The sequence below is a fragment of the Vulpes vulpes genome, chromosome 14 (genome assembly GCF_048418805.1).
Source record: "Vulpes vulpes isolate BD-2025 chromosome 14, VulVul3, whole genome shotgun sequence".
In the NCBI taxonomy this organism is placed as follows: domain Eukaryota; kingdom Metazoa; phylum Chordata; class Mammalia; order Carnivora; family Canidae; genus Vulpes; species Vulpes vulpes.
The window spans coordinates 120217475-120244142 of record NC_132793.1 but is presented as its reverse complement, the minus strand read 5'-3'; the positions used below and the strand labels follow the sequence as shown (position 1 = coordinate 120244142).

Sequence of the window (26668 nt, the reverse complement as noted above, 5' to 3'; positions counted from 1 at the left end):
AATTTCGGTGCTTAACCTTCAACCACTTAAGCTCAAGTTAATTCACAATTTTTACTATATAACTCACCTTCAGTGTAATTCCAAGCCAAAAAGCAAGATAGTAACTTGCTGCTTTCTTTGGCTGAAAACACCGAACTAGTTACTTCCTTCTACAGTGTTAAGGGTTTTTCTAATTTTTCTAATTTTGTTAGAAAAAAAATCAGTATAAAGAAAACACAACTTAAAATAAGGTCTGGAAATTGCTTCAAAGAAAGCTTTATTTACTACATACATCCTAAGAATGTACTGTAAATAGAGGAAATCTAAATAAATTTAAAAGCTTTTCAAATACAAAGCAACTAAAGATAACTAAACTGCTAGAATGTTTGAAAACAAAGAACACTAAAGCTTTTTTTTTTTTTTTAACATTTATATAGTTTGTTCTTACCCCTAAAAAAAAAAAAGGTTCACATTTCAAGTTATAAACTTAACTCAGTAGTGTATGTGAAATGGTTTTGAAACAGAAACAAACAGAACATAGATAGGAGGCTCACCAATATTTGTTTTTAAGGTAGTTTGGTAGTTGCCATGTTAAGATATCAATGTTTTTCTCTTCTTTTTATTACCCTCTTTTTTCCCCCAAATAATTTACAGGCATATGTAAAATACAGTAAGACCGCTAGATCAGAGTCTCATCCAGTGAACCTCTGTGACAATCCTTTATTAGAAGGAGAGTACTTCTTTCACACAAAGTCAAGGGATGAGGATCTGATCCAAATTGCATTTTGTTGGATTATTCATTCCAACAGATTCGAGTCTGGATGCAGCTTGCTGAGTACATCATCAGGAACATTGCACAATTATTTTATGTCATTTAAGAATGATGGAAAGAAATGTTAGAAATGTTTAAAGGCCTTTGTAGGCACTCAATAATTTTATAGAACAGTTAAATAAATATTGCTTATATATAAACAATTCATCCCACCCTAAGATGGGGAGGGGGAAGGCATTTGGGAATGTCTTAATTTAAATTTAAAACAAAACTAAAATATTTGCTAAAGGCATGATCTTCTTACTAATCCATAAATAAGAGTTCAGCCATTAGCAAAAATTGAAAGATTTTATAGATCTCTGATGTGGCATAAAAACACAACTGTGTACTTGCTACCTATTGCACACCTCAATTCCTCGATGGAGCCTTTAAAAAAAAGTTCCAAGTTGATGTATTTCATAAAGTAGATGACAATCTTAACATTTTACTGTATTTTACATTCACTCTGCTAAACAAAAGCCTTGAAACAGGCACAACACTGCAACAATACATTTACTTCCTAATAATAAAACTTTTTAATAACATTGAAATAAAATGGTTTTCACTCTGCATTAAATTCTATCCCATGAACTTCTGCAACATAAAACTAAAAACCAGCATTAGGAGATTATTTACAAGCTATCTTCTAACTCATACAGGTCTCTCCTCTTCCTCCTAGGTGTGCACGCCCTAATTCAGGTCACCTACCGCGAGCACAGCAACGGAGGAAAGCCCTGTTCAATAAACATAATATTTCCAACACCCTTGACCACAGACATTTTGCATTGAAACATGATAAGGCAGCTAGAAGCATAACTTTCTGTGACAAGTGCCTTTGGGTGCCTTGTCTACAATGACATTCACTGTCTCTACAAATTCATACTTCAAAAATGAATAAAATAAAAGCATTAGAAAAGGAATTAAGGCTTTATAAGGAGACATTAAATAGCTATGCAAAAATGTCTTATGGAAACTATTAAAATCTTATGCTTATGCATACTCTGCTATTGAAAATACCTCCCCAACCGAGACCAAAAAAAAAAAAACCAAAAAAAAAAAAAAAAAAAAAAAAAACCCACAACAAAACAAAAAAACCCAACAAAAACCCAGGAAGAAGTATAAAAACCATCAATGTTCTCTCTATCAGAGTAATTCATCTGCCCTAGACTTGCCAAACCTAGAGGTGGGACTGGGGAAATGAGTAGGGGGTTGGGGAGGGAAAGACACGTGGAGAACCAGCAGGGAAAACAGGGTGATGGTGGCAGGTGAGAGCTTTCCAGTGTTTGGACTTAGAGAAGTGTGACAAGTCTTTTCAACGTGGGCTTAAGGAGAGATCGAGTGTTTAATTTCTCAAAAAAAAAAAAAAAAAGAAAAAATATATAACTGTCATAGATAACACGTGGTTAACACCGTCAACCCTTAATGCCAGCTGAAAGAGAGATTTCACTCGCTTTAAAATTGCACTTTCCAGTATAACTTTTAAAATAACATCTTATGTAGTATTTTAAAGCACTATTGTTTGTATCTTTAAATATTGAATATATCTTTTTTTGAAAATAGGTCCCTAGCTGCTCAAGTGTGCTTTTCAATATACAATTGATATATTACTGAAGATACTACAAAATAGAAATCTCTGGAGTGCAGAAGTTTAAGAAAATAACCTTCATACTGAAAATATATCCTTAAAAATACAAAAACAAAAACCTCTATACAAAGGTACTGCAGCGTACAAATGTTTTAGGAGGTGGAATTAAGGGCGCGAGCCGCCGCCAAGTCTCTGAGAAATGTCTGAACGCAGGCCGCTACGTTGAAAATAGTCTTAAAAAAACAAAAACGAAAAGACAAAACGACAACAACAACTAGTGAAAACTTCATGAATATAAAATCTTTTCAGGATGATGTCGGATAACATTCTTCACTTCGGGTGTCCGAGGCGCGCTCCGGCGGCACGTTGGTTCTTCATAAATAGCACAGTGTTCGGCGGGGGTGGCTGGGGCCGGCCTCACCCTCCCCGCGTCAGTACGTCGGGTAGACGTCGTGGATCGGCACCTGGATGGTGGCGGCGGGGAAGGCCTGAGGTATGTAGCCCGCGTAGCCCCCGTACACGGCGGCGGCCGCCGCGTTCTTCTGTAGTGTGGCGATCGTGGCGGTGGCGGGCGCCGCGAACGGGACGTAACCGGCCCCGTAGAGCCCGGCCGCGGGGATTCTCTGCACGTTTGGCGCCACCGTGTACACCGGAGTGATGGGCCGGCCCTGGGGGGTAGATGCACGAGGCTCGTTAGGGGGCCCGGGGCGCCGCCACGCGCGCTGCTCGGGCTCAGTGGCCCTGAGGGAAGGCGGCGACGGGGCCTCCTCAGCGCTCCCTGGAGTTGCAGCTGGATGAGGTGACGGAGCTGCCAGGCTGAGGGGGCCGGTAAGGACTCTGCACCGGGCAGCCCGGGGGGCTCGGCGGTTTAGCGCCACCTTCGACCTGGGGCCTGATCCCGGGTCACGGGATCGGGTCCCACGTCGGGCTCCCTGCATGGGGCCTGCTTCTCCCTCCCTCCCTCCCTCTCTCTCTGTCTCTCATGAATAACTAAAATCTTAAACAACTCTGCCTCTCTCTCCCTCTCCCTCTGTGTGTGTGATGTGTCTCATGAATGAATAAATAAAATCTTAAAAAAAAAAAAAAAGACTCTGGAACCTTCTATCTGCCATTCCTTTCCATCACCGTAGGCCCTAGAGGCAGCTACAAGAGAGAGTGGAAAACCTACCCTTTGCTCAGTTGATCTCACTGTAATTAATTATTTTTTCCCCTAGGGGTGCCTGGGTCGGTTGGGAGTCTGCCTTCCCCGCAGGTCCGGATCTCAGGGTCCTGGGATCCAACCCTGATCAGAGACTCCCTGCTCGGTGGGGAGTTTGCTTCTCCCTGTCCCTCTACCCCTCCCTCTGCTCATGCTCTCTGTCTCTTTCTTTGCTTCCTCCCCCCCCATGCTCTCTCTCTCAAAAAAATAAAATCTTTAAAAATAGATATTTTCCTGGGGCACCTGGGTGGCTCAGTGATTGAGACTCCTCCAACTCTGCCTAAGTCTCTGCCTCTCTCTCATGAATAAATAAAATCTTTAAAATACATGTGCAGGGGATTCCTGGATGGCTCAGTGGTTTAGCATCTGCCTTCGGCCCAGGGTGTGATCCTGGAATCCTGGGATCAAGTCCCACATCAGGCTCCCTGCAGGGAGCCTGCTTCTCCTTCTGCCTGTGTCTCTGCCTCTCTTTCCCTCTCTCTGTGTCTCTCATGAATGAATAAATAAAATCTTTTAAATAAATAAATAAAATAAAATACATGTGCATATGTGCGGGAGTGTATATGTATATATATTTTTTTTCTCCTCTAAAATACATGCCAGCTGCCTCAACTGAAGGAACAGGACGCTTCAAAAACAAGAGAGGAAAACACACTGTGACAATGTTATGGAACAAAGTGTCTAGATCTCTGTAGGGGCAGCTTTTTAAGCTGTGACCTAAAAAAACCTGTGATCGTATACAATTTTCAGCAAGGGTGACTGATTGATGGTTTTGACCACCTCCCACCCGAGATATGACACCACTATATATACAGTTGACCTGAACAACGTGAGTTTGAACTGAGTGGGTCCAATTATATGTGGATTTTTTTCCAGTAAGTTCAGCACAGTACTGTAAATGTATGTAGTTTCTCTTCCTTATGATTTTCTTAGTAGCATTTTCTTTTCTTTAGCTTACATATAACACACAGAATATATGTTTTGTTGACTTATCAGTAAGCCTTCTGGTCAACAGTAGGCTGTTAAGTTTTGGCAGAGTCAAAACTTACATAGGGATTTAGAACTCTGGGGGGGGGCTCGGCACACCTAACCCTTCTGTTGTTTAAGGGTCAACTGCACAGATGGTTCTAGAAGCTTAGAAAAGGAACCAACTAACTTGGGAAGTTGGAGAGAGCATCTTGGAAGCAGAGACATTTGAACTGGGTCTTGAAGGATAAGGAGTTTCCACGGGAGAAGGAAGTAGGGAAAGGCAAGCTAACTAAAGCTGCCTCACTGCAGATGCCACCACTAGCTCCATCAAAGTCCCTGCTACTTGGCTCCTCTCTACTTGAAAGCGTGACATACTTGTTTTCCAAACAAAGAGGTGTAAAGAGGGACGACTGTGGTTCAGGATTTCCCAAAGGGTTTGCCACGGAGCCAGTTCTGTGAGATGCTTTATGGAAAAGGGGATTTGTGGTAAAATAAAACACACATTTAACAAAATATCTAGTGCACCTTATGTTCCTCAGAATGCCCTGTAGTAAATGCTGCCCTGGCCTCTAGGTCTTAATGTACCTTCAAAATAAGCAATTCAGGATATATAAAATGGAGAATTCGATTTTTTAAAAAAATGATTTCTTACTGGATTTTCATAAGGGAATTAGTTATCATTCCTTTACAAAATCTGCAAATGAGAATCACAAAATCATGCTCAAAGGAAATTCACCACCTAAGAGCTATTTTTTCAACTGTAACCAAAATAATACTAAATATTAATAAGAATGGAGGGACTATGGTCCGCTGGGCACTATTCTAAGTGTCTTATTTGTGTGACATTTTGGAATCATCACAGCCACCAATGAAGCTGGTACTACGATTATATGGAGAGGTTTGGATGTGCTAAATGACTTGCACGAGGTGACACGGCTTTTAAGGTGACTCAGGAGCCTGCACATTTAGCCCTGTATTATCTCATCTACTACAACACTAAAATAATGACTATCTCATTGACAAGAGAGAAACTTCAGAACTGGGAAGGCAGGTGGCTTACAGCAAGACACAAGCAACCTTTGCCTAACGTGTGGACATATATTTAGTGATAAATGAACAAAGGGATGAAATTGAAGGGAAGGGGATATCTGAGAGAAACCTTTCCCTGTGCTATGGTCCAGCTCAACCCCTGGGCTTGGGTGGGTTGAGCATGGGGAGTTGGGGGAGGAAGGAGGAGAGAAAAAGACCTTCAAGGCAAATAGCTATCCCTACTCTACTTATACCATAGATTTGTAAAGATTGAAAATACTTTGAGAAATAAATCCAAAACATTGACTGCCCATGCTAGCAAATATTTTTTAACGTGATCTATAAAGGAAATTGAGAATACAAAATGGCAAAATGGGGGCTCAGTTAGTTACATGTCTGCCTTTGGCACAGGTCATGATCCCGGGGTCCTGGGACTGAGCCCCATGGCAGGCTCCTGCTCAGCAGGGAGTCTGCTTCTCCCTCTGCCCTTCCCCCATTTGTGCTCTCCCACTCTCTCAATAAATTTTTTTTTTTTTTAAAGGCTAAACAGGGGCACCTGGGTGGCTCAGCAGTTGAACATCTATCTATCTTTGGCTCAGGTTGTGATCCCAGGGTCCTGGGATTGAGTCCTGTGTCAGGCTCCCTAGAGGGAGCCTACTTCTCCCTCTGCCTATGTCTCTGCCTCTGCCTCTTTCTCTTTGTGGCTCATGAATAAATAAATACAAATCTTAAAATTTTTTTTTTTAATTTTTATTTATTTATGATAGTCACAGAGAGAGGGAGAGAGGCAGAGACACAGGCAGAGGGAGAAGCAGGCTCCATGCACCGGGAGCCCGATGTGGGATTCGATCCCAGGTCTCCAGGATCGCGCCCTGGGCCAAAGGCAGGCGCCACCCAGGGATCCCAATAAATACAAATCTTAAAAAAAAAAAAAAAAAGGGCTAAACAGCATGTGAGCATGGGACAGAGGACTATGCCTGAGGGTGTGCCACAGGAAGGTTCTAGAAGAAATGATGGGAACTGATTTCTAGCATGGCTCCACTCAGAAGAGTGTTCCCTTCACCAGTCAGTATTGCTTAAAATGCTCCTTCCTTTGCTGTAATTTGGCAGAGAATACGGAGGTGGGTAGGTGGGTGGGGCACAGGGAACTGAATGTTCAGAAAGCACAGGGTCAAAGAATTCAATCACAGAGAACCAAGACTGGTAGGTGAGCAGCAAGGCCACACACACTAAAATGAAGTCATTCTCGGGTTCAAAAGTACATAGCTCCAGGCTTTCTGCAGGATGCCTTGAAGGAGGGGGAAAATCTCTGTTGGAATCAACTGATAAGACTCTGAACAAGGACCCTGGGTGGCTCAAGTGGTTGTTGAGTGCCTGCCTTTGGCTCAGGTTATGATCCCCGGGTTCTGGGATTGAGTTCCACATCCGGCTCCCCATAGGGAGCCTGCTTCTCTCTCTGCCTATGTCTATGTCCTTGCCTCTCTCTCTCTGTGTGTCTTCCATGAATACATAAAATCTTAAAAAAAAAAAAAAAGAAAAGAAAAAAAAAAAAAAAGGACCTGGATGGCAACATCTGGTGGAGACAGATAAAAGACAGAGTCTGTGATCAAGAGCATGAGTATGAGACCTGGAATTTGGGATGCTATGCACCAAGCATAAAAGTTTGCGAATTTCTTAGTGAGGAGAAATTAGAAATTATTATCAGAATCCCACACTAAGGGATCCCTGGGTGGCGCAGCGGTTTGGCGCCTGCCTTTGGCCCAGGGCGCGATCCTGGAGACCCGGGATCGAATCCCACGTCGGGCTCCCGGTGCATGGAGCCTGCTTCTCCCTCTGCCTGTGTCTCTGCCTCTCTCTATCTCTCTGTGACTATCATAAATAAATAAAAATTAAAAAAAAAAAAAAAAGAATCCCACACTAAGCATTGTTTGTAGCTTATTCTAGAGGTTTATAGTCAGTCCACAAGTAGTAGCTCCACTTAGCTGCCATTTTATAGCATGAGTCATTCACAACCTATTCCTTTCAGGCTTTAGGAAGTCCGGGCTTAAGGAATACTCAATGACACACTAACAGGTGAATAAATTTCAACTGGTGTGACCCTTTCTGAACAACACTGTCAAGGCTGGCGCGGAGAGAGGGCAAAAGGGAGTGAGCAGCACTGCAGGGCGGTGACTCTCAAGTCTGACCCTATTTCAGCATTACTGAGGAGCTCGTACAAGACATGCATTCTAGAACCCCCACGGGGTTCTGTCGAGCGGGACTCTTCTGGGGTTGGAGTCTAAGAATCTGCTTTTAACATACTCCCTGGATAATTCTTATCTAGTGGGGTAGGAGACCCCAGGCCTGGGTATCTGTGCTTGTCAAGTGATAAGGTATATGAGATTCACTGCCTCACAAAAAGGAGCTTTAACACGATTTTGTTTTGTTTGGATGAATGACCTATTCACCTATAGGTATTCCCTATGTGCTCTGCGCTGAAGATAAAAGATGTAGCTCTTGGTCTAGAGGAGCTTCATTAGCTGGAAACATAGAACATACTGGCAACCATATGCCAAGTAATAATGTGGGAAATGAGAAAATACAAGAGAGAGGATTTCCAAGGCTGGGTGGGTGAGAAAGATTCTAAAGAAGTCATGAGACTAAAGAGAACATACAGAAGAGAAGCTATGAGCAAAAAGGTGGGGAAGGAGGCTGGCATGGTTAAGACTGGACTGGCAGGAGGAATGGTAATACCTCGATCTGGGTGGAAGAGAGGATGAAGGGCAGATTTTGTAAAGTTTCATACATTGTGTCTCTACAGATAGTTCTTTCTCCACACACATTCTTATATACGTATATGGATATTTCAATATTCATCTACAGGTGGGGAGTAGGGGAGGGAGAGGGGTAGAAGGAGGGACTCCCAAGCAGACCCAACACCGAGCATGGAGCCCAACGTGGGGCTCGATCTCACGACCCTGAGATCACAACCTGAGCTGAAACCAAGAATTAGACACTTAATTCACTGAGCCACCCAGGAGCCCTGAGAGAGAGAAAGAGATTAACTACTATTAAAAAAAAAAAAAAAAATCTTCAAACTGCAATTTGGAATGTGAAAATGTAAGCTATCTCCCTGGACTTTGTAAGTCGGCTCCTGGACAGTAAGAACACAAGTTAAAGATTATCCAGTGTCATAAAAAAAAAAAAAAAAATCGTAGGGACGGCATTATGAGACTGTGAAGAATTACATGTGTTGTTTGGCATATTGCTTCCCATCTTTAATACAGTGATAACACTAAGGTGGTACGATTAGTATTTTAAACTTTTCTGTCCTGTCCTGATTCATAGGACACATTTCTTTCTGTCACCCCATCCTATGCTTCATCAGAGAGCTAGGCACACAGCTAATCATCTTGCTGAACAGGAAATGAATCCACAATAAAGGGAAGCCTCACACACAAATGTCGATGACCCCGACCCCAGCAGGAGCTCTACCTGGAAAGGTGGCGGCGTGGACACGGCAGGGATGACGGCAGCAGCGGCAGCGGCGGCGGCGGCGGCACTGGCTGGGTCTGGCTGCACAGCGATGGGGCTGATCATGTGCTCCATTGTGTGGATTTTCCCATCCTCGATCATTTTAGGGGCTGGCGCTGCCTGGAACATGGAATACTGGGCCCCAATGGCAGGGATGGCCACTGCAAGAAAAAGGGACAGGGAAATGCACATCGCTTGAAAGTCCCTGAGGAAGATCCGTCGCTTTCTTGCTCATTTTCAAACCAAGTTTAGCGGTCACGGGCCTCCCCTACTAACTAACACTCCCTCAGTACAGGTAACAAGGTGCTACCCAAAAGGAAGAGGGGGGAGCTGGTAAGGACGTCCCCTGCTCCCAACTTGCCAACAGGGGTCCCTTTTCCAACGAGTAGAAGTGTCCTATATCCAGGCTCTGTTTTATGACTTTAGACAGAGGCGTGATCTGTTTTACGTTGCTCATAGTGTCGATGGCATTTATGAGGAAATCCAGCGTAAGGAGTCACTTGACAGAATTTACAACATTTTTTCATAGGTGAAAAAAATTATCACTGGATTATAAAAAACGAAGCTCTATTGGGAAAATGCTTTTTGAGGCCTATGTGGCCATGCAAACCTATGGCCCAAATGCAGATTCTTTGACTCTCAGCTGGGGAAAGGAGTGTATAATCCTCAACCAGAAGAAACTCAGAGTAGCTGAGCTTCAAGGGGGGGGATTCTCTCAAAGAGCTCCTCAATCTCCCCCCCATGAAACCAGGAAGAGGGCTGGAGAAGGGTCACTCTGACTGTCCACGGATGAATTTTCCCTACGTCCGGATGCTTGCGTGGTGTGCTGATAGGGAGCTGGTGCTATGACGCGCTTACAATGGAGTTCCTTGCACGTCAGGACCAGAAAGAAGACCTTCCTCCTGTTAGGTGACCAGTGGGCACTGATTACACTGGCAAACTGGGCTGTGGGGCCTGGATGTGAAAGCAAAGTTCAAGGTTTCTGGCTTGAATCACTTAGGTGTCCCTACCTCCCATCTACTGACCCAGCAAGAGGGGGAAGAGGCGTGCTGGAAATCAGAATCCAGGACATGAGCAGCTGCAAAGACTTTCACCACTGCCTTGTCCCCATGTGTTCTGGTGTGTCTAAGAGCACAAGAGACGCTTGTGTTTTGCGCTCCCGTGGTGGCATTTCCTACCCTTTCCACCAACTCACAGAACCAGCAATCAGCTGGACCCTCTGGCTTCCGACTGCTGGTGTAGCAACAGGCTTCAGGAAGGAGAAGACAGTCTGAGCAGGCCAGAAGGTAGAGAAGAGCCTCCTGGTCTTCTGTTGTCTTCCTCCGCCCCTCCCCGCCACTCCAACTCTGCCTACCAGGCCACAGATTGAGAAAGAGCCTAATGACTGGTGACACTCATTTGAAAAACCCACTACTGAAAAAAGTGTGGCTTGAACATGGTTGGAGCTAGACCATTCCCTTAAGTTCTGGATAAGGGGGCCCAGGAGGCCACATTCTTGGCCTAACCTCTGGCTGCCTAGGAGAAGAGGAGCCCATGTGCAGATGAAAGCCTGAGGAAAGCCTGGGGTCACTTCAATGAGAGCGCTGGGGTTTCGGCTGAACGGATGCATTCTATCTCCGGTTTATACTGACCTGTACCAGGTTTAATGGCAACTGGATTGACGGCAGAGATTTCCAAATTCGGTACAAGTTCATATCCTTTTTCTTGCTGCTTTCCTTTTCCTTCGTGATATCGGCTATAAATACCACGGCCAGCTGAATATCCCCCAAGGTAGGAACCCCTGGGCCCTGGGGCTCTGCTGCCAGCTGCACCTCGACCCCGGCCTCTTATGCTGCCTGCTTATGATAACAACACAAAAAATGATGAGCATCCAACAGTGACCAGACAAGAGGCAGATCTGAAGCCAAGGTTCTTGGCATTTCGAGGTCTGCCCTGAGCCTAGTTGCAGGTGGTTACCCTACTCTGCCCTTCAGTGAGCTGGTAAGATGCTTCCCACATTCTGCTCTGGCCTAGAATCGTACCCTAAGTGCGCCTGCTTAACGCAAGAGATGAACTTGCACAAAAAAAAAAAAAAAAAAAAAAAAGAGATGAACTTGCACGGGGAGTTCCTAGGTTTGCGACCGCCACTTCAATAAAGAAACACATTCCTAGGCTGCAAAAAAAAAAAAACGTTAGATCTGCAAGGGGATCAGCTGGTTCACCTTCCTCGTTTTCTGCGTGAGAAAACTGGCTGAGGGAGGTTCAAGGGACTGATGAAAGGCACAGAGCCAGTGCATCTGATGACGGCAGGACCCAGAACCTCAGTACCGGTTTCCCCGTGGAATGCCTGCTCTCCGTCTTACCCTGCCCAGTACTTCACAAACACCACCACCACCACCACCACCACCAGCACCCCCCCGACAATGTGACAACGTTGTGCTTCCTGCTTCCCAACATCCTAAAGAGTTCGTTTCACAGGGAGGCTTTAAGCCTTAAGTACGCATCGACTAGGGGGGACTAGCCCCAGACTGGGTAGGCCCTGGGAAAAGGCGGCACGCAAGGAGCGGCTGCATGTGCTCACCCCATGCATACAAAGGATCTGCACTTCCCTCACTGCCAGGGCGGCGAATGCCCCAAGTGCCAGCAAAGGGCAGACCCCAGAACTGACAGGCAGGGAAGCGTGGGAGGGTGAGTGGGGGAGGGGGCGCACCTCCCAGCTCAGCGGGTTGCAGCCGGGACACCCCTGCCGCTGCCCGGGTCACCCGGCCCCAGGCCCCCGCTCCCGGCCCTGCTCAACAGTCCCCACTAACCTTTCACAAAGTAGTCCCTGTTGGGCCCGATGAGCGCGTTGTAGGGGTAGCCGTAGTAGGCGAGCGTGTAGGGGTCGCAAGAGTACACGTAGCTGGGCTGCGGCGCCGCCGCCTCGGCCGCGCCGCCGCCCTTGGCCGCCTTCTGGTAGCGCGAGTACTGCTCCTTGTCCACGGGCTTGGCCAGCGTCACCTCGAGGCACGAGCCCTCCAGCTCGGTGCCGTTGAGGTTGTTCATGGCGAGCACCGCGTCCTCGCGGCTGGCGAAGTGCACGAAGGCGTAGTCGCGGATCTTCTTGACGCGCTCCACGCAGCCCGGGTTGAACTGGCCGAAGCTCTTCTTGATGGTGTCCTCGGTGGTCTCGATCATGAGGTTGCGCACGTAGAGGATCTTCACGGTCTCCATGACGTCCTCGTCCACGTCGATCTCGGGCTCGGCCCAGTCCACGGCGATCTGGTGGCCCCACAGCTGGATGCGGCCGGGCATGAGCTTGCGGCGCGCCATGGCGGCGGCGCGGTGGCTCTCGTACTCGACGAAGGCGAAGCCGCGGTTCTTCATCTTGTCGGCCGCGCTGGCGTACACGATGACGTCCAGCACGCCCTCCGTGACCTTGGCGATCTCCTCCAGGATCTCCTCGCGCTTCTTCATCTTGGGGATGCCGCCGATGAAGAGGCGGCAGTTGTCCACGCTGCAGCACACGCCGAGCAGGCGGCCCGGGCGGATCTCGTGGTTGTTGAGCTCGCGCACGGCGCGCTTGGCCTCGCTCTTGTGGCAGTACATGACGAAGGCGTAGCCGCGGTTCTTGCCGTCGAAGTCCATCATGAGGCGCAGCTCGTAGATGCGGCCCACCGCCTCGAACACGGGCACCAGCTCGTCCTCGTACACGTCGCGCGGGATCTTGCCCACGAAGACCTCGCAGCCGCGCTGCGGGTGCGGGCCCTCCCAGCCGGGCGGCGGGCCGCCGTACTTGCGCTGCCCGTTCTCCTGCACCATGCGGTAGCCCGTGCGCGCCAGCAGCGCCAGCAGCGCCGCCTCGTTGGGCGCCCCGGCCACGCCCTCGGGCGCCTGGGCGGAGGCGGCGCCGCCCGCCGCGGAGTCGCTGCTCATGGCTGCGGCGGCGTCCTCTGCGGTCATGGTGTCAAAGGCATCCACGGCTGGCGGAGACCTGGGGCGGAGGCAGAAGGGCGGTGAGCGAGCGGGGGGCGTGCACCGCGCGGGTCCCCCCCACCCCCCGCCCAAACGCGGCTCCTTCAGCCACACGCACGGCGCACGCTGGGCCCCAGCAGGTGCTTCGATGAGAGCCAAGGGCAGCGGCTCTAAGTGAGGCAGCTTGTTTTGCAGGAAAAACCAGAAGTGACTTGGGGCGAGGGGGGGAGGGGAACACACACACACACACACACACACACACACACACAAATCAGAATGAGCAAGTACTTCCGCCTAATCAGTACCCCCACAGCCCCGACGCGCAGAGAACCTGTTGTAATGGCCAGCGGGAACCTCACACTCTTGCAAGCAAATGGCAACATCTTTTGCTCAATTCCTGCACTGGCAACTCAGATTGATTTCCTTTCAGTTCTACCATTTTTACCCCATGTGTTTTCCTCTGGCAGACAAAGCCTCTTTCATTGCTTGCCTTTTTTTTTTTTTTTTTTTTAAAAAAAACACGGTCTTGTCCATTGAGGAATGGAAATGGAGCATCGTATTTAGGTTGTCGAAGAAAACTTTGAGGTCTCATTTATGCAACATAGATACAGACATGTGTGCTGAAGTTTTTTTTTTTTTTTTTTTTTTACAAGAGTCAAATGGGACATCCACATTGCCAGGAACTTGGCCTAGGAACTGTGTGGTAAGAGATGGTAACTCTGATGTTTATGGTGTCATTTAGGCTGAAGTCTCGGTAGAAACCATTCATGGACTCCCCGGGAGTTTGTGAAGCAGCTACTACCTGGTAAGCCACAGTTCAGCTTTGGAGAACTGGCACATGCATTATCTTATCCCATCTTCTTAATCTCCTTACACGGAAAGTGATACTATCATTACTCCTAATTTGTCTATAGGCTCAGAGAGGCTGGGTGAATTGCCCACTTTACACAGCAAGTGTCAACTCCTACCGGGACTTGAATCCAAGTCACCTTGGCTCCAGATTCCATGTTCTCTCTTCAAAAGCAGGGCTGTGCAATAGACCTTTCTGTGATGATGGAAAAGCTGTCACTAGCCACTTATGGCTACTGAACATTTAAAATGGGGCTAGTGTTAACTGCTGACCTCAGTTTTTTGTTTCATTTAATTAACTTAAATAGCCCTAGGTAGCTGGGTGGGTCGGTGGGTTAAATGTCCAACTCAGTTTTCAGCTCAGGTCATCATCTAGGGTTGTGGGATCTAGCCTATACTGGCCTCTAAGCTCAGCAGGAGTCTGCTTGAGATTCTCTCCCTCTCCCTTTGCCCCTCTCCCTACTCACTGTCTCTCTAAAATACACAGGGGTGTCTGGGTGGCTCAGTCAGTTAAGCATCTGCCTTCAGCTCAGGTTGTGATCCCCAGGTTCTAGGATCAAGCCCTGCATCGGTGTCCCTGCTCAGTGGGGAGTCTGCTTCTTCCTCTCCCCCTGCCTGCTGCTCCCCCTGCCTGTGTTTTCTCACACACATGCGCTCTCTCTGTCAAATAAATAAATAAAATGTTTAAAGATAAAATAAATCTTAAAAACAAAATAGCCATGTACAACAGTGCAATTCTAAACCATGCCACCTTCACTCATACAGTACAGGGCTCTGTGGAGATGATTTTAAATATACAATAAGGTTATCATTAGGAGCTTTGTACTGTGCTTTTGCAAAATGGTTCTTTGAAAAGCGGAGTTTATTTCATTTTTTGGGCTACAAAAGTATTCAGGTAAATTTTATGGAAAATTAAGAAAAGCAGGAAAAGAAGTAATTCCTATTACTCCTATTCAATGACAGCCAGAGCTAAACTTTCCCACCTTTTTTTAAAAATAGGATTTTGGGGGGGGTGGGGTGGGGAATAGAACTTGGCTTCCAACAAATTTATATCTTGCTGCTTTGCTTCATTTTATAAGCATGCCTCCACATTCTTAAAACTCTTTGTAAAAACAATTTTAAATGGCATAGTTTCATCATTCAACTGGAATCTGGAACATTATTTTTAAGAATTTACCAAGAGGAATTGTGTAGAATACTAGGGGAAACTTCAGGAATAATTAGGTAAATTTGATCTTTGAAAGAAAAAAAGAAAACAGAAAAATTATAGGGACACAGTAAAGGTCTGAGATGCTTATTTGCCAGCTGGCTAAACCATACTTCCTTGGTTCATTTGTTGTAACATCAAGGGGCAGTATGATTTAGTGAGAATTGTGAATGAAGAGAATTGTAACACATGTTATGACTTGGATGTACCGTGAAGACACTGTGCTAAGTGAAATAACCCAGACACAAAAGGACAAATATTGTATGATTCCACTTATATGAAGTATCTAGAATAGACAAATTCACAAAGTTAGAAAGTAAAATCATGGTTGCTGCAAGATAGGGAAGGGGAGAATGGAGCGTTAGTGTTTATGGAGTTTCAATTAGAGATGATGAGAAAGTTCTAGAGTTGGATGGTGGTGATGGTTATACAACAATGTGAATGTACTTAATGCCACTGAACTGTATACTTAAAAAGTTAAAATGGTTAATTTGGTTATGTATATTTTACCACAATTAAAAAATACTTGAAAGTGACAAAGATGAGTGATGCAAAAAGGACAAAAATAAAATCCAATAAAATTAGGATTTTGTTAGAGGCCAGTAAAAAAAAAAAAAAAAAAAGGCACAATGAAGAGGTTTAACACATTCAAGAAAATCTTGTGGCCTACAAACTCCATTCTCCGTATCTTCCTGTCTAATAGACTGTCGTTAAATAAATTGTATGGTGTGCCGCTCAATGAATTTTTAAGGCCTAAAGCTTAGATAAATAAGAGATATATGATTTATGTAATGCCTTAAAAAAGGGTACTATACCACTAATATGACGCTTCTCTCAGAGATGTAGCAAAATACCTAACTTATTACAACTAAACAAGCTTTAGACCAAGGGCCTGGCAGCTATGGCCATGGGCCAAATACAGCCTGCCATCCGTTTTTATAAATAAAGTTTTTTTTTTAAAGATTTTATTTATTTATTCATGAGAGACACACAGAGAGAGGCAGAGACACAGGTGGAGGGAGGAGCAGTCTCCCTATAGGGAGCCCGATGCGGGACTCAATCCCAGGACCCCGGAATCACGACCTGAGCCAAGGGCAGATGCTCAACCGCTGAGCCACCCAGGTGCCCCTATAAATAAAGTTTTATCAGAACACAGCCATACCCTTAAAAAAATATTATCTATGGTTGTTTTTGCAGTACAATGGCAGAGTCAAACAGTTCAGAGATTATATGGCCCGCCAAACCTAAAATAGTTCCTATCTGGCTTTTGGAGAACGAGTTTGCTGACCTCTGCTCTAGGAGATGTGCAGAGAACATCCGTGGTACTAAGTAGCATAGATTGCTATTGATACGTATTACAGTCACATTTTCCTCGGTTTCCTATGCAGAGCAATGTCAGGACCAACTTTTAAGTTCTAACATATTTTAAAGACAATCTTCTTGATCTGCCTCCCCCCCCCCCCCCCCCCGGTCTAAATTGTTTGCCATTTAAGTGTATGGTCACATTTATGAGACCTGGAAGAAGAGAAATCTGGTGAGGGTGGCTGGCTCGGCTTCTAACACTTGTATGTGCACAATAATAATTTCTTAAGAGGCACAATCACAGAAGGGTTCGTGTTCATTTATATTCATTCATTCTGCAAATATATATTGAGTGCCTACTATGTGCCAGATGCCAGTGGACCTCATTCTCATGGAGCCTACCTTGGAGTTAATGGAACTAGAGAATTATGCTTCAAGTCCTAAAAAGCTGGGGAGAACTAGGGCATCTTGTATTTGTGCTCAGTGTCCAGAGACTGCTTCAAAAGAGTTGTACCTCAATATTATTAACAATTTGGTTCTAATAAGACTGTAGTTTCCCAGGGGATCCCTGGCTGGCTCAGTGGTTTAGCACCTGCCTTCAGCCCAGGGCGTGATCCTGGAGTCTCAGGATTGGGTCCCTCATCGGACTCCCTGCATGGAGTCTGCTTCTCCCTCTGCCTGTGTCTCTGCCCCCCCACCCCTGTCTGTCTCTCATGAATAAATAAGTAAAATCTTAAAAAAAAGACTATAGTTTCCCAACTTAAAAGCATAGCCACTATCATTATCATGTTTTAAGAGATTAATTTAGAATACCCTCTTTAGAAGGGTAGAGGGTGGGAGTGTATATGTGCATGTGGGTGTTTGGAGGGGGGCGTCTGAAGAGTGAGATATACTATCTTTAAATAACAAGATTCTTCATGTGTAGAGGATTGAACACAATGAGTAGTAAGTATACTTCGTAAGTTGAACCTTATCTGTGAGTAAAAACCAACAACAAAAACTTGGATAAATGGCACAGAATTATCCACTCAATGTAAGATAGTTTAAGATTTCATTTATTTATTTATTTGAGAGAGAGTGGGTGGGGGGCTCAAGCCGACTCCACCCGAAGCCCAATGCGAGACTCAATCTCATGACCCTGAGATTGTGACCTGAGCTGAAACCAAGAGTCAGACACTTAACCAACTGAGCCATCAAGGCACCTCAATGTAAGAGTTTTAAAATAGATTGGGTAGTCTGATTTAGGCTGCCTACCATGCTGAATAAAGGCACAGTTTCTGGAGTTAGAGATCTAGAGCCAAAACTTGGCTCCTCTGCTTACTAGTTGTGAACCTGGGAAAAGCTACTTAACCTCTTAAAGCCTTAATATTCTCTCATCTTTAAAATGGTGACAATGATGGCTAATGTTTATCGAATGCCCATTATGTGCCAGGCAGTGTGCTATTCTCTTTACACTCTGAGTGCTACACTCACTCCAAGCCTCAGATAGTCTGTATGGGATATTATAATCTTTGCCTTACAGATAAGGAAACTGAGGCACAGAGAGATTAAGTAGATTCTCAGTTCATGAGCATCAGAGCTGATATCTGAGCGTTGAGAGTCTGGTTTAGAGTCTGTATGTACCACAGCTGCCCCTAAGTGATTCTTATCACAGGGCTGTGGTGAGGAGTAAATGAAATGATTCATGTAATGCTCCTGGCATAGAATGTAGCACTAAGTGTTCAAAAAATGTTAGAAGAAATGTGAACTTTAAAAAAAATATATTTGAACTTGAGGTGAGAATCTTGCTCTTATGCAGGACTCTTGTGTTTACAGGGAAACAAGAGGTATATCTCAGCCAACCTCAAACCAGTCAGTATGAGAAGCCTAGCCTGTGAGTTCTGGCGTGGACCAGTGTACTAGAGTCTCCCAGATTCCATTCTTAGCAGGTAAGCTGTCTGGCAGTGTGATTCTCCACTGGCAATGTGGCAAAGGCATCCAAGTGTAAGCCTGTTTTTCACCTAAACTTTGGCTATAACAGTCTGCAGAGGCTTTTCCAGAAGGAACCTGAAGAGACTTGCTGCATTGGATGTAAAAAGGTCCAGTCATCCGCATGGATGCCAGGTCCCCCGAGGCAGGACCCTCCCAACACAACGCCATCCTTGCACACGCAAAAAATGCATCTGTCTTCATCGACGGCTGCTAGCTGACAAACGTGGCAATATGTTTTAAACGTTTATTCACAGTTTGACGTATCAAACAGTGAAAAATATATTTTCAAATCCAGCTGTTATTTTGAACTATTAGAGTTTTTGTTGTCTTTGTTTTAGGTCAAGTTTGAGCTTGTCAGGGTAAAATACAATTTCAAGGCTAAATCGGACTTAAAGCAGACATAAATCAAGGATTTAAATACTCTTTTGAGTAGTGGTTCAGAGTATCTTTCAGGAGGATTTTAACTTTGAACTGGTACATTTTAGAGGGCAAGGAACACCACCATACGGGGAAAGCATTTCCAATGTTTGCCAACAAGTCTTTACTTAGGTTTAAACACAGAATGCATACACTCTAGAATTATCCAAACTACTAGTTAACTCTGGTTCACAGCTGTAGGGATGTGTGCGTGTGCATGTGCATGCATGCACGTACGTCATGTACTTGGGATTAATGTGCAATTTGGAATTCAGGGGAGAGTTTCATTTGCTGACGAATGGACCCATTGCAATCTGAAGATAATATACAGTGGTAAGCAGTGTCTCCCAGCGCCAGCTGGAACCTAATTCAGTGGAAGGTTTTAGAATGTATTTATTCAAGAGGTAATTCAATCTCTGTTTGTGGTTAGATTTCTATTGTGATGTCCCTTATTTATACCACAGAATTTTTGTCTTTACTAATAGTCACTTCTTAGGCAGGGCCTAGCAGATAGGTATAATAAACTGTACAACATAATAAAACATGTAACCTACTGGAAGATTCTGGAAGACTGAAGACTTTGAAGTCAGAGAAATACGAGTTCAAACCGTGACTATGCCACTGTCAAATGAGGCAAATTACTTCAGCTCCATGACCACAGGTTAGGATGGTTCTAGTAATAGCACCCATTTCAGAGGCTTGGATCCCGGATCAAGTGATATTTAATGCCACAAATCAAGGAGGGGGGTATATCAAAGGCCAACTTCTGCAAAAAGCTTCCAAGATTTGGCCTCACCCTGAGCGGTTATCTTACTGCCCTGGGCCCACATGACCACCACCCATTAGAGTACACAACAGAGAACTTTCCCACCACCAGCCAGAGACCTCTGGCACTGGGACATTTCTATTACCTCAGAGTTTGGAAAGCACTGAAGGAGTTCCACTCAAAATGGAAACAGAATACTTGGAATTTACCTGGAAGCCCAAACAATAAGCTGAAGATTGGAGCACAGGGTGCCCCCGCCCCCTATCTCCACTAGCAACCTCCTGCTATTTGAAGGCATGGGCCTTGCGACACATAAAAATCCTTCCATGACTCTCTCTTACTTACGTAAAATCCCAAAAGGATAAAGAGGTGATATTCTGGGCCATACCTTTGTCAGCTCCTGGCTAATCTGAGAAGAGTTAATTCACAAAGGGTCTTAAACTATGTTGATGCTTGTACAGATTTTGTTATGGCAAAGCACACCATTCAATGAATGATTGTGTTTGATAAACAGATACAAAGCCAAGAGACTCACTTTTCCCAGGCATTTCTATCAACACATCGCTGAAAATGAAGCATTTTGCTGTGGGTTCCCAGGGAAGCTGGCTGCAGAGGGGAAAAGCTACTGGCTTTTTGCAGTAGAAGTGGGTGGGTTTTCTACGGGTGTTTGGCAGCACATAAATACCTGTTAAGAATCTGTTATCAGGTTCCCTTTAAATAAGCATTACACACTTACATTTTTTTCTTAACAGGTTGATGGGGTAATGCTGAAAAAAAAAAATGAATCCCACAAAGTCGGCACACATCTGCCTCCTGGATTAATGTTTTCTCAAACTATAAACAAGCAGTTAAAGGGATTTCTAGTTTCACCCCTTATCTTGGCTCCTTTGACCCAAACTTTTGAGGGATCTGGCAAGGAACAGAAAGGCTGATGGGCAGATACAGACAGGAGAAGGAAGAAGGAGAAACAGTAATGGTTTTTATCATATAACAGTAGCTTGAAATTATATAGTGTTCTGCAATTTGTAAAATTCTTTCACATAGATAATCTAATTTCATAAAATCCCAGAATTTGAGCTGCAAAGGGACCTTTGGTATCATTTAATCCCAAGTTTCTCAACTTTGTTCCTTATTGACATTTGGGATGCGATAGTTCTTTGTTGTGGGGTGCTACCCAGTGCAGTGTGCCATGTCCTAGCATCCCTGACCTCTACCTACTGGATGTGCAAGCCCCTCCACCTGTGACAAACCAAAATGTCTCCTGGAGGCAAAATTGCTCCCTGTTGAGAATTCCAGATCAAGTCTGACTATCTTGGAGTGATAACCAGACTATATACTTGCACGCGGAAAGTATTACTTAAATAGTAAGAGAAGTTGTTGTTATTTTATACTTGCCACTCCCAGCATGGGCTTGGCATCTTCTTCTGGGTCTTATTGTCAAAGCTGTCAAGACCGAGAAATGTGCAACATCTTTCAAAAGTCCAGTGTATCTCTGATACCAAATTGCTCATTTAATTTGTTTGAAATTCTATCAATTTTCAAACCAAACCACTACCACCATACAGCCCCGTCAGGTGGATTCTCTTGTCAAACTGATTTGTCAGCACAGGCAAGCTGATGGGAGTGGGTCACACAAACACTACTTCTGAAATCAGCCTAAGGGACTGCCAAACTATAGAAGTGCCTCATTTAAATTCAGACCTCTCTGCTACATGGGCACAGGAAGACTGCTGGCATCTGCAGGGCCCGTCTCAAATGTCACTGCTGGTTTCTTTAATAATGTAGAAAGCTTTACTTAAGATTCAGAAGACTTCTGTTTTGTTTTTAAAGATTTTGTTTACTTATTTGAAAGAAAGAGATCACACTCAGGTGGAAGAGTAGAGGGAGAAGCAGACTCCCCTGCTGAGCAGGGAGCCCAATGCAGGGCTCAATCCCAGGACCCTGGGATCATGACCTGAGCCGAAGGCAGATGCTTAACCAACTGAGCCACCCAGATACCCCTAGAGTTTTGTTTTAAAAAAAAAGGGGGGGGGGGGATGTGGGGATGCCTGGGTGGCTCAGTGGTTTAGTGCTGCCTTCAGCCCAGGGTGTGATCCTGGGGACCAGGGATCGAGTCCCACGTCGGGCTCCCTGCATGGAGCCCGCTTCTCCCTCTGCCTGTGTCTTTGCTTCTCTGTGTGTCTCTCATGAATAAATAAACAAAATCTTTAAAAAAAAAGAGAGAGAGAGAGAGACTGTGAACAATCTCTAAAAATATTCTTCTGGAACAGCCAATTCGCTGGTACTAAAATCAACATCTGTACCCTTTAGGCAAAAGGTAGTGATGTGATGGAAAAGATCATTCAGCCATATTTATGTATGCATTCATTCATTCACTCATTCATTCAAATGATGATTGGACATTTGGCTGTGTGCCAGGCTTTGCTAGGTCTTGGGGATACAGTGGTGACTGCTGCATGGCCTTTGGGGTTCCTAGTCTACCAAGGGTAGACAAGGGAAGAGAGGAAAGAGGCTGAGGGAAACCAAGAGCAAAGATGAGTAGCCACATATGATCATTCAACGCCAGGAGGTCACATATGTCCTTTCAACACTGTACTGAATGCCAGAGCTTGATAGTGCCAATAGCTTAATAAAGTGTATGAGCAACAGAGACCATGGGTTGAAACAGGACCCAGGGAGTCGCCCTGCTGTAACAAGGACTGAAAATCTGCACATATCTGCTTTAATCATATTTAGAGACTGCTGGAAATTCTGCAAGAGTGAAGTCCTCCTTATCCTCCTGTACTTAGAACTAAAATGTTATCATATGATATTAACTTATAACAAACCTCATACGTAATGATGATGTGATCCAATAAATTCATTAAAATCATAAAAACCAAAATCCGTTTTATTGAGCATCTTTGTGACACACACACACTCTGGTGACTGCCGTTCTTTCAGTACAGTGATCATTTTGGAGGAGGAGGACACAGCTTCACAGCATGTCTAGTATTTCCAGAAAAGTGGCTACAGAGTGTGCTTTTCACTTACATGCTGAGAAGAGAGCAGCAGTGAGAGAGAAACAGGACTTCGATGCAATCCTCTCTAGAGGGAAAGAGATGGACTAAAAATAACATCTCAATGAGTTTCTGAAATGTTTTAAAACTCTTGAGTGAATGACAGCTGCCATTTTTGAGCACCAATTTTGTGTACAATACACCTAAAGGTAGATATTTGATTTTTCATGACATTCCTAGGAATTGAAGTTGACAATGTGGGCTCTACATTGGGAGAGCTAGAGATCTACTGGCCAAGTACAGCCCCCAGGGCCAAATTCAACCCTGTGGCCATTTTTACAAAGTTTTGTTGGAACGTGGCCATGCCCATTTGTTTACATATTGTGTATGGCTGCTTTCATTTGAGTTGCTGCAGCAGAGACAGTAAGGCCTGTGAAACCTAAAATATTTACGGACTGGCCCTTAACAGCAAAAGTCTCTTGCTCTAGGGTCAGATTTCCTGGGTTTGAGCCGCCAGCTCTTTATTTGTGTAGCTGTATGATAGTTAAGTCATTTATTTTTATTTTTCTAAAGATTTAATTAATTAATTAATTAATTAATTAATTATGAAACAAAGAAGCAGAGACATAGGCAGAGGGAGAGGGAGAAGCAGGCTCCCTACAGGGAGCCCGATGCGGGACTCAATTCCAGGATCCCGACTTGAGCCAAGGCAGACACTCAACCCCTGAGCCACCCAGGTGCCCCGGTTAAGTCATTTAAATGTTAGCTGTTACTGCTCCCTTTCAAAGATCAGGTGAGTTTAAGGCTCAGAGACATCAAACAGTTCATCCAAGATCACTCACAATTGAAACTTAGTTGATGACAAACCCACACTCTTTCTCCATGGTACTCTGCAATTTCCTTAGTATTAGCAGGGTCAGCTATAGCCATTGTCAACAGAGTAAACCCACGATCAGTGCAAAATGGACATTGGTTCAAGGAGGCCCAAGCACAGACACTCCACTGTGTGCCTCAGCGCACCTCCCACCCTGCCCGCCCCTTCCCTGGGCTTTCAGATCCGTGCACAGCCTATTTCTGGCCCTTCGCCAAGTAGTTACATGTTCAAATTGTATTTCTAGACATAAAAATCTATTGAATTAAATTCTTAAGTAGAAATATAGAAGGAAAAAAAAAGAAATATAGAAGGACTAGAATTCACATAATCCAGATGTTTCAGTAAGAAGATGGGACCATAATGAAGCAGTGGGTACCGTGGTTCCACACCCAGGCTCTGGAGCCAGGCTGCCCAGCTGCACATCCCGGCCCCACCACCTGTGAAACAAGGGCCATCACACAGGCCACCTACTCTCCCTGAGCCTCAGTCTCATCACCTACAGAAGGGTGATAATAGACCTCATGATGCTGTGGGGATTAAATGAGACAATACATATAAAGCACCTAGAAAGGTACCTAGCTTAGGTAAATGCTCAAATCCCATCATCATCATCATGATTATTGTTTTAGTTGGGCAAAGCTGTAGATGTGTTACAAGGATGTTCTCTTTGTAGAGCACTATATAGCCAAAGCTTAGAATCACACAATTTCTGCTTGATAATGCAATTTTAAAAGCTAAACAATTTGAGGGACTTTGCTCCCAAATTTTTCTGGACAAACTGAAAGGGAACTTATATAAATGTTGCCTTCTTTATTTATATGGGAAAGCGTTTTAAGACACTACATGTGAGGGGCGCCTGAGTGGCTCAGTCAGTTGAGCATCTGCCTTCAGCTGAGGTCATGATCCCAGGGCTTATGTTGGGCTCCCTGCTCAGCAGGAAGTCTGCTTCTCCCTCTCTTCCTCCCTCTACTCGTTTTTTTTCTCTCTCTCAAAATCTTAAAAAGAAACCACTACATGTGAAATATGTGGTTATAATGATGCATTTTAAAGCTAATGATAATGCAAAAAGTAAATATTATGTTCCTTTTAATATTTGTCCAACTGTGTAAGTATCATATATTTTTATTAACACTAAGTATACCTACACTGATGCTTTGTGAATGCTTACTTATTGAATGTAATAGGCCCTAAATATTGTTTGGGATATTAAAACTACTAGCATACATTTAAGAAAGTAATGTGGGCATAATATTCTCAGAAAAACTCTATGTGCCAGCATTTGAATATATGAACCAGTAATTTAAGGGAAGGTCATTTTTATTATAAAAATATTCTTTGGGATCCCTGGGTGGCACAGCGGTTTAGCGCCTGCCTTTAGCCCAGGGCGTGATCCTGGAGTCCTGGGATCAAGTCCCACATCAGGCTCCCTGCATGGAGCCTGCTTCTCCCTCTGAGAAGCCTGTGTCTGTCTTGCCTGTGTCTCTGCCTCTCTCTCTCTCTGTGTCTCTCATGAATAAATAAATAAAATCTTAAAAAAATTCTTTAATTAACAAAAGGATTAATATCAGAGTTCCTTTAGAAAGGAAGTCCTCTATGTCATTTAGAATATGACTGAAGTTATAGAAAAATTTATTTCTCCCTATATATGTCCGGTATATACCTTTCCTATGTATCCATATATGCCTATGATACTATGTAAAAGGATCTGAGAGAGAAACTGAGAACAAGGATGATCCTATGTTTAAGCTCAAAGTCACAATTCAATGGTGGCAAATTCGGGATTATAACTTAATAGAGAAGCTTTATCTTTGGGATGATAGTCTCGAGTTTAATTTCTATTTGACAGTAGTCTGTTTATATTCAAAACCAAATCAAACCCCAACAAATACAGCAGAGTTTTAGATATAAATGGGCTTTTAAAAAATTCTAGGGTGTGTGGGTGGCTCAGTCGGTTAAGCATCTAACTTCGACTCAGGTCATGATCTCAGGGTCCTGGGATCAAGTCCCCCACTGAGCAGGGAGCCTGCTTCTTCTCCCTCTGCTGCTCCCTGTTTGTGCTCTCTCTCTCTCTCTCTCTCAAATAAATAAATAAAATCTCTCAAAAACATAAGATTAATGAAAAATTCTAAAATTTGTGCACAAAGGATATATTTCATTCATTTAGTTTCTTGAATTTATCTCAAAACAGATTTAGAAAGTGAACTTCCTCAAGAATTAGCTTCCACAGTCTTTATAATGATGTGTAAATGCTATTCTTTCCCCCTCACCCTCAACTGCAAACCGTATTAGTAGTTTGGATGTAGTAGTTACAGAGTAATAGTATGGCCTGTTATTGCTATGCCATATTATATCAGAGTACATGCTTTACAGGATATGTTCTTTCATTACCTCCTGGTGGTATGCCAGATGGTACCATACAGGAACATGCTAGGTCTCTTTGTAAGGAAAGTGACAGACACACTGCCTGTCTTGAAACAAAGACTCTGAAACGGAGTTACACAGTCAAACATTAGCTTCAGTTTTAGGTGTGACCTTCTGATTTATTTGGCTAACATTAGTCATTTCAGTTGTGACTATGAAACATTATCTGCTCCCACAGAAAAAAAACCAGATCCTCTTTAATGCTGATGTCCTTATAGGTCACTGACCAGTAGTATCTCAAGGCAATAGTGACAGGGAACTAGCATTTGGCCAGGAATACCCTCAACGCTGAACAAGAGGTAGATTACTATCTCCTCAATGTTTAAGTTGAATGAGGGGTATTTTTCGAGTTAAAAATATTTTCAAATACCACAACAGTGGTTCTTGACATTATGACCAATGAGAGGCTCTTTGTGAGAAAAGAAATATAAAAGGAAGTAAACCTTTCTAGTGGGAGACAAAGACAGCATGCATTAGAATGAGTCTTTAATCAAAAAATATTTTGGGCAGCCCTGCTGGCTCAGCGGTTTAGTGCCGCCTTCAGCCCAGGGTGGGATTCTGGAGACCTGGGATTGAGTCCCCACATCGGGCTCCCTGCATAGAGCCTGCTTCTCCCTCTGCCTGTGTCTCTCTGCTTCTCTCTCTCTCTGTCTCTCATGCATAAATAAATAAAATCTTTTAAAATTTTTGTTTTCTTTCTATTCATTAAATGTTTAAAGTTTTTTCTTTTTCTTTACTCAGCTTTCTAGCTTCATTTTCCCTCTGGTGATGGTTATCATTATCATCATTATTATTATAATTTTGCATTCAGAGGGATACAAAAATGATAGTTTATTGAATAGGTC

At 44.2% G+C, this 26668-nt stretch overlaps 1 protein-coding gene and 1 long non-coding RNA gene across 5 annotated transcripts in view; one reads left to right on the top strand and one right to left on the bottom strand.

Annotated features, from left to right (window-relative positions):
- Positions 1-226: 226 nt before the first annotated feature.
- The window catches only part of RBM47 (RNA binding motif protein 47), a 148941-nt gene continuing 122499 nt past the window's right edge, over positions 227-26668 (bottom strand). For 2 of the 4 annotated variants that reach the window (XM_025998020.2, XM_072737850.1), the window contains exons 2-5: positions 11874-13036; positions 10716-10919; positions 9046-9245; positions 227-3043 (exon numbers count right to left, since the gene is read on the bottom strand). In XM_025998020.2, coding sequence (XP_025853805.2) covers positions 2807-3043; positions 9046-9245; positions 10716-10919; positions 11874-13036 — 1804 coding nt within the window. In that variant the 3' untranslated portion in view covers positions 227-2806. Of the gene's footprint in view, positions 3044-9045; positions 9246-10715; positions 10923-11873; positions 13037-26668 lie in introns of all 4 variants that reach the window. The other 2 variants (XM_025998012.2, XM_072737849.1) reach the window with 1 other exon arrangement.
- LOC140595508 (uncharacterized) lies at positions 12986-21406 on the top strand. Its single transcript, XR_011997190.1, has 4 exons — positions 12986-13058; positions 13760-13822; positions 18191-18303; positions 20282-21406. It is a non-coding gene; the product is annotated as an uncharacterized lncRNA (long non-coding RNA).